This window comes from Myxocyprinus asiaticus, chromosome 15 (assembly GCF_019703515.2).
Source record: "Myxocyprinus asiaticus isolate MX2 ecotype Aquarium Trade chromosome 15, UBuf_Myxa_2, whole genome shotgun sequence".
NCBI lineage: Eukaryota > Metazoa > Chordata > Actinopteri > Cypriniformes > Catostomidae > Myxocyprinus > Myxocyprinus asiaticus.
Genome location: NC_059358.1, coordinates 232501 through 240000, shown reverse-complemented (window position 1 = coordinate 240000; position 7500 = coordinate 232501). Strand labels below are relative to the sequence as shown.

General features: G+C 45.1%; 1 protein-coding gene across 8 annotated transcripts in view; it reads left to right on the top strand.

Moving 5' to 3' along the window:
* The window catches only part of LOC127453075 (intermembrane lipid transfer protein VPS13B-like), a 194830-nt gene that overhangs the window by 53308 nt on the left and 134022 nt on the right, over window positions 1-7500 (top strand). For 7 of the 8 annotated variants that reach the window (XR_007899358.1, XM_051719104.1, XM_051719103.1 and 4 more), the window contains exons 17-19: window positions 283-467; window positions 5182-5316; window positions 5394-5606. Coding sequence is in view for 7 of the 8 variants with exons in the window: in XM_051719104.1 (XP_051575064.1) it covers window positions 283-467; window positions 5182-5316; window positions 5394-5606 (533 nt within the window). In the remaining variant the exon portion in view is untranslated. Of the gene's footprint in view, window positions 1-282; window positions 468-5181; window positions 5317-5393; window positions 5607-7222 lie in introns of all 8 variants that reach the window. The other variant, XM_051719107.1, reaches the window with a different exon arrangement.

Sequence of the window (7500 nt, the reverse complement as noted above, 5' to 3'; positions counted from 1 at the left end):
TGCCTGGTGCTATTAACATCACACTTACTACCGCCCGAGGAAAGCAGACAGTGAACTACTTTACTAGAGATCACACTACCATTTTCACCTGAAAAAATATTTCAAATAGCGTTGAAGTTCGTATCAGAACTGTGATGTGTGTGCGTCTCAACATTGTCACAGTGAACACACACACACACACACACACACACACACACACACACACACTGTTTAAGTTTGTCTGTAAGTGGACTGTTATGTATTTAGAGAGGAACTATCTCTCTCTGTCTGTCTGTCTCTCAGGTCGAGGAAGTGTTCAGTAGCGGTGAGTGAGTGTGTGTTCGAGCTGCCGCAGGTGTGTGTTCAAGTGACTCGTGCGCAGGTGCAGCTGTTGCAGTGTATGTTTCACAGCTGGACACACAGTGTGGGGGGCGGAGCCTGCAGCATCATCAGTGACACGCTCATTAACCACGCCTACAAAACTACAGGTACCTACACGCACACGCACACACACAAATGTCTGTGTTTGTGTATACCATTGAGAAGCAGAGACAGACAGAAAGCGCATGTGTGTGTGTGGATGAAGGTGTTTCATAACGTGTGTTTGACTGCAGTGAATCATGTAAGGAGCGTTTGTTTGATCACAGCACACATTGTTCAACATCATTCACACGTGTGTGTGTGTGTGTGTGTGTGTGTGTGTCCTTGTGTTGATGGAGTGTGTCCTTGTGTGTGTCCGTGACTTCAGACAGCACAAGAATCCGTCAGATATGAGACACATTCACTGAGTCCAATCACTGTGTGTGGGTGTGTGTGTGTGTTTTACTTCAGCTGCAGACAGAATCTGCTGGCCTTCAATAACCAGCTCGCACACACACACACACACACACACACACACACACACACACACACACACACATCTGGACCTCTTGGCGCCGGGCTGAATTAACTGGCACCCTGTTTCTGTTCACCCCTGCTCACACACACACACACACACCCTGTCTTATCCTCTTTTCAGATTAAAGGAATATATTTTTCCCACACTGTGCTACAAACTGAAATGACACTTTCCAGAGAGCAGATGTCAAGTGTGTGTGTGTGTGTGTGTGTGTGTGTTGGTTTGCCCTTCGGGTGTTTGATGGGGTGTTTGACACCTTAGACCTCCAGCTGTTTGCTTGTGCACCTCTGCACCTGCCCACACACACACACACATACAGTGCTGCAGTGGAGCTCTACAGGTGATATTGTGATGTATTTGGAGCAGTGAGCGTGTTTAAATGCACAAACTTAGATTTTAGAGCCTATTATGCTTAAGACAACAAAGTGTGTCATCATGTAAACACATTAAATGGATTTCAGTTATCAGTGTAAAGATCATAAGCGACTTAAGAATAAACCAAGTCGACACGGGTAGGTTTTTGCCCATTTCCCCGATTTAGTGTTGCATGTAAACACCTTTACCGGTGTTCTTACTGGCTTTCCATTGTAAGTGTTGTGAGCATGACTCTTCACGGTCTGACATCAAGAGCAGAAAATCAGTCGATTTCAGATCTCATGAACTCTGTCACACCTGGAGTCACAAGTTCCAATCCAGGACATGCTGAGTGACTCCAGCCAGGTCTCCAAAGCAACCAAATTGTCCCGGTTGCTAGGGAGGGTAGGGTCACATGTGGTAACCTCCTCGTGGTCGCTATAATGTGGTTCTCGTTCTCGGTGGGGCGTGTGGTGAGTTGTGCTTGGATGCCGCGGAGAATAGCGTGAAGCCTCCACACACGCTATGTCTCCACGGTAATGCGCTCAACAAGCCATGTGATAAGATGCACGGATTGACGGTCTCAGACGCGGAGGCAACTGAGATTCATCCTCCGCCACCCGGATTGAGGTGAGTCACTACGCCACCACGAGGACTTAGAGCGCATTGGGAATTGGGCATTCCAAATTGGGGAGAAAATCCCACAATATAAGCTGATTTTTGTTAGGGTGTGTTCACACTTGTAGTTCGGTTCTCTTGGTTCTCTTGGTCTGGACCAAAAAGAAAATGATACATTTAGTCCTGGTTTGCTTTGCGTTCACACTGGCATTTTTAACACTGAACCAAAAGATACAAAACAAAAGGCATCAGAAAAAAGTCGCAACCTGATTGGACAGCTTTTATGATGTATATTTTGCAACAGAACTTGCCGATCATCCAAAACAATGCTGGCTGCTGGGCGAAATGCGTTCATTATATTTATATATGTATATATGGTGGTATTTTTACCAGCTGAGCACAAACGAAGAGCTAATAAAATGTGTAAAGGAGTCAAAACAGCGGCAGGAATTCCTGCGTTGCACACACAAATGAAGATATGCTGCAAGGACGGCTGACGGCGGTTCTGACGCCTGTACCAAACTGTAATGGGCATTTAGATAATTGTGCAATCTCAGAATTCAATAATAACTCTTGATAGTTATATGTTAATGGTGACATTCCCTTACAAAAATTAACCATGTTTTTACAGTAACCAGAGTTTAACCAGAGTTTAACCAGAGTTTAACCAGAGTTTAACCAGAGTTTAACCAGAGTTTAACCACAGTATTTGTAGTAAATCCATGGTTTTCATATATAAAGAAAAATCAGTTATTACAGTCATGGTTACTACAATATTACTATAGTAAAACCATGGTTTAGTAAGGGTTAAACAGATAGGGTGACAACATTAAATTGAACATAAATGTATACATATTATACACTATTTTATGTAACTGAATTGAAATGTTTTGATAAACAGCCGCAATTAACTAAAAAAGCAAAGTCCCTTTATGGATGCACGATCATTTATTTTAACTAGTTCATTCACATGAAGCGTTCTAATGATTTGACTCACTAAATGAGGAATCGTTTATTTTAACCGGTTCATTTACATGAACTGTCTGAAAGAATTGATTCACTTCAATGATCCAGTTTTCCCGGCGCTACATGAGAGAGAGAGGCCGGGTTAGGTAAGTGTGTTTGATTACTCACTTGATTTCATTGCTGCGTTCACAATATAATGTGACGAATGATGCGTTTTTTGATGCTACCGCACTACTCGCTGGAAAATACTGGACTACCGTCACACTACTGAGTGTAAGTTTGTCTGTATAGTGTGCCTTGTACTCTCTGTAATTGTGCACTGCGGACCTGGTAAATTATCATTTCGTTCCAATGTATACCTGCATATGGCTGGAAGTACAATAAATAAAACTTAAACTGGTTACTTTTGACTTAATGCATTTCTTTTAGGATTTTATGGAATTTGTTACCTTATTTACCTCGAAATTGCTCAATGAAATTACCATGTTCATGTTCATATAAAATAAGCACATTTTATGTTGTCTTAATTTCAGTAAAAACCTTCATTTCAGTTAATTGAAAAATTGTCAGATCATCACAAATATGTTATGCATTGGGGTCTCTGGTGACATGGAATAAAAATAACAATCACATGAAATGACAACTATGGCCAGTAGATGGCCTCAGTGCTCCATTCTAGATATTATCACAAATTAAGCATTGGATATATACACGTATATTTAGACATTGTAAAAGTCAATTATTTGTAAAATTGTAGCATTTTTTTTTTTTTTTTTTACTGTTGAAGTGTGAGATTTAGCAATGATGCCACAATATGCTTACGGTCAAACCTGACCATGGTGTGCAGCTCCCACACTTAAGTGTAAACTCTCACAGTGTGGTCAGACAAAGACTTTGATCTTACCTTGAAGTGTGTGTGTGTGTGTGTTTGTTCTGCATTGAGGATGGGTTATAGTCTCAACCCTTAATTTCTTTGTGTGTTCTGCATTGTGGCTGATTGATTTTTATTTGGCAAAATTAAAAAAAATTGCTCTTTTATTAGAGGTAGACCATATTTGGTTTTAAAGATTAATCGGTGCTGATAGTTGCTTTTTGGAACTATCGCTTATCAGCAAAAATAGTGTTGCCGATAGTTGCGGATAGTTTTTTCATAATTTCGTTATTTCAAAATAAGAGTCCCTGGTGTGTTTTGGGCTTGTTTATTATTATTTGTATTTTTTTATCCCCTTTTCTCCCAGTTTGGAATGCCCAATTCCCACTACTTAGTAAGTCCTCGTGGTGGTGCGGGTACTCACCTCAATCCGGGTGGCGGAGGACAAGTCTCAGTTGCCTCCGCTTCTGAGACCGTCAATCCGTGCATCTTATCACGTGACTCGTTGTGCATGACACCGCGGAGACTCACAGCATGTGGAGGCTCATGCTACTCTCCGCGATCCACACACAACTTACCACACGCCCCACTGAGAGCGAGAACCACTAATCACGACCACGAGGAGGTTACCCCATGTGACTCTACCCTCCCTAGCAACCGGGCCAATTTGGTTGCTTAGGAGACCTGACTGGAGTCACTCAGCACACCCTGGATTCAAACTCGCGACTCCAGGTGTGATAGTCAGTGTCAATACTCGCTGAGATACCCAGGCCCCCGGGCTTGTTTATTCTTAAAAGTCCTGCATTATGCACCAGATCTTAATTTTTTCTGGTTATTATTGGGATTCGCATCTGGGATTTTATTCATTTGGATTTGAAAAACTATCAGCCAATTAATCAGTTATTGGCCTTTCCCACCACATTAGTTATCGGTATAGGCAAAATCCACTATCGGTTGACCTCTATCCGTTATAGTCTCACCCGTTCATTTCTTTGTGTGCGTGTTTGTGTGTGTGTGTGTGTGTACATGTGTGTGTTTTCTGCATTGTAGATGTTTTATAGTCTCACCCCTTCATTTGTGTGTGATTTGTGTTCTGCATTGTGACTGATTTATTGATTGTTATTTGACAAATAAAAAAAAACGCTCTGTGTTATAGTCTCACCCGCTCATTTCCTATGGCTGGTCAAAACTGACTCAAACAGTAGGAACGGGGGACTGTTTGATAAAACCGCATAGACTCATCAAATCTCATCCAAATTTGTGTGTGTGTGTTCAGGTGGCAAGTTTAGGAAAAGTCACCAAGACTTGTACCACATTTATTAAAAATGACCTGTACAGAGATTAATGGTTAAATTATTCTTCTCATTGAGCTCCCAGCATGCATCTGTGAAGGCACATTATTGAATGCTGATGAATAAACTCATTCTATAAAATCATACAAGATTTTTTACACTAAATCTGTATTTAATGTATGACTCTGTGTGTGTTTTTATAGGTGTGAAGTCGGTGTGTTCTGCTCCCGTGTTGGAGGTGTGTGTTCAGCGTGTGGAGCTGAAGGTGTGTGTGCGTCCGGCGCTCTGGTGTGTGTCAGGAACTCTTGGAGCTGTTAAAGTGTGTGCCAGAACTCCAGGTGAGAGACACTTTTAATGTTTAAGGATGTGTTGCTCTGATGTGATGTGTGTATTTAATGTTGTATCTCGTGTTCAGGTGAGAAGGATGAGCTGGTTCCGCTGGTTCAGGGTCCGTCTGACACCACAGATCTTCACACGAGTCGTTGGTTGATTGGGAGTCGTAAACCGGCGTCGCTGCTCTCTCCTGATCTCCTGCAGATCTCACTCCAGCTCCCGCAGCAGGAACAGACATTGAACCCCATTGAGACATCATCAACACACACATCACTCATCAGTACACTCAACCGCGGTGAGACCACATGATCACCCTCATTCTCACCCTTTGTCAGAAACACTCAGTTTTGTTGCTGTTTCTCCTTTAAGATTTGACAGTGAGCTCATTTACATGGACACCAGAAAGCCATTTACTGTACGAAAGCCGTTTAAGGCTGGAAAGCGGCGTTCCCGTTTACATGCAGGCTATATATACAGGCTTTCTGTGGTATGCGCGTCTGTGGTGTGCCCTTCAGTGGTGTGCGCGTCTGTGGTGTGCCCTTCAATGGTGTGCGCGTCTGTGGTGTGCCCTTCAATGGTGTGCGCGTCTGTGGTGTGCCCTTCAATGGTGTGCGCGTCTGTGGTGTGCCCTTCAATGGTGTGCGCGTCTGTGGTGTGCCCTTCAGTGGTGTGCCCTTCAATGGTGTGCGCGTCTGTGGTGTGCCCTTCGGTGGTGTGCGCGTCTGTGGTGTGCCCTTCAGTGGTGTGCGCGTCTGTGGTGTGCCCTTCGGTGGTGTGCGCGTCTGTGGTGTGCCCTTCGGTGGTGTGCCCTTCGGTGGTGTGCGCGTCTGTGGTGTGCCCTTCGGTGGTGTGCCCTTCGGTGGTGTGCGCGTCTGTGGTGTGCCCTTCAGTGGTGTGCGCGTCTGTGGTGTGCCCTTCAATGGTGTGCGCGTCTGTGGTGTGCCCTTCAGTGGTGTGCGCGTCTGTGGTGTGCGCGTCTGTGGTGTGCCCTTCAGTGGTGTGCCCTTCAGTGGTGTGCGCGTCTGTGGTGTGCCCTTCAGTGGTGTGCGCGTCTGTGGTGTGCCCTTCAGTGGTGTGCCCTTCAGTGGTGTGCGCATCTGTGGTGTGCCCTTCAGTGGTGTGCGCCTCTGTGGTGTGCCCTTCAGTGGTGTGCGCGTCTGTGGTGTGCGCGTCTGTGGTGTGCCCTTCAATGGTGTGCGCGTCTGTGGTGTGCCCTTCAGTGGTGTGCCCTTCAATGGTGTGCGCGTCTGTGGTGTGCCCTTCAGTGGTGTGCGCGTCTGTGGTGTGCCCTTCTGTGGTGTGCGCGTCTGTGGTGTGCGCGTCTGTGGTGTGCCCTTCAGTGGTGTGCCCTTCAGTGGTGTGCCCTTCTGTGGTGTGCGCGTCTGTGGTGTGCCCTTCGGTGGTGTGCGTGTCTGTGGTGTGCGCGTCTGTGGTGTGCCCTTCAGTGGTGTGCGCGTCTGTGGTGTGCCCTTCAGTGGTGTGCCCTTCAGTGGTGTGCGAGTCTGTGGTTTGCCCTTCAGTGGTGTGCGCGTCTGTGGTGTGCCCTTCAGTGGTGTGCGCATCAGTGGTGTACGCGTCTGTGGTGTGCCCTTCAGTGGTGTGCGCGTCTGTGGTGTGCCCTTCAGTGGTGTGCGCGTCAGTGGTGTGCCCTTCAATGATGTGCGCGTCTGTGTAATGACTACAGGCGGACAGATCGCAAAGGTTCCGCTCCTTCCAACCAGTGTTTATGCAGGTTTATGCTGTGTTAATGGTAATATGCATTAATCGTGATTAAGAAAAATTAACATGTTAAACTTTTTAAATCAATTCCATGTGTTAATGTGTTAATTTTGACAGCTCTAGTAAATAACAAACATGGCTTCCGAGAAAGACTTCGCTATTTTATTCTCCATTTCTTCACTTAATTTCCAGATATTCCCGAGTTGTTGCTGTGTTTGTTTCCTTCATTTTCTATCGTGACCTGCAGCAGAATTGCGCTGCAGTAGTGGGGCTTCCCTCTTACATCAAACTCCGGGATTCCACAATGAACAAGCGCATGTACACGAACTTGAGGGACAGTTGATATTTAACATTAGTGTGTATAAATGACTGTAGTTTATAGTGTGTGTGATTTTATCACTATACTTCTAGAAATATTACATTCTTTCTACTGTGTTGACTCGTTGTTGGGCTCCATCCTACACAGCAGA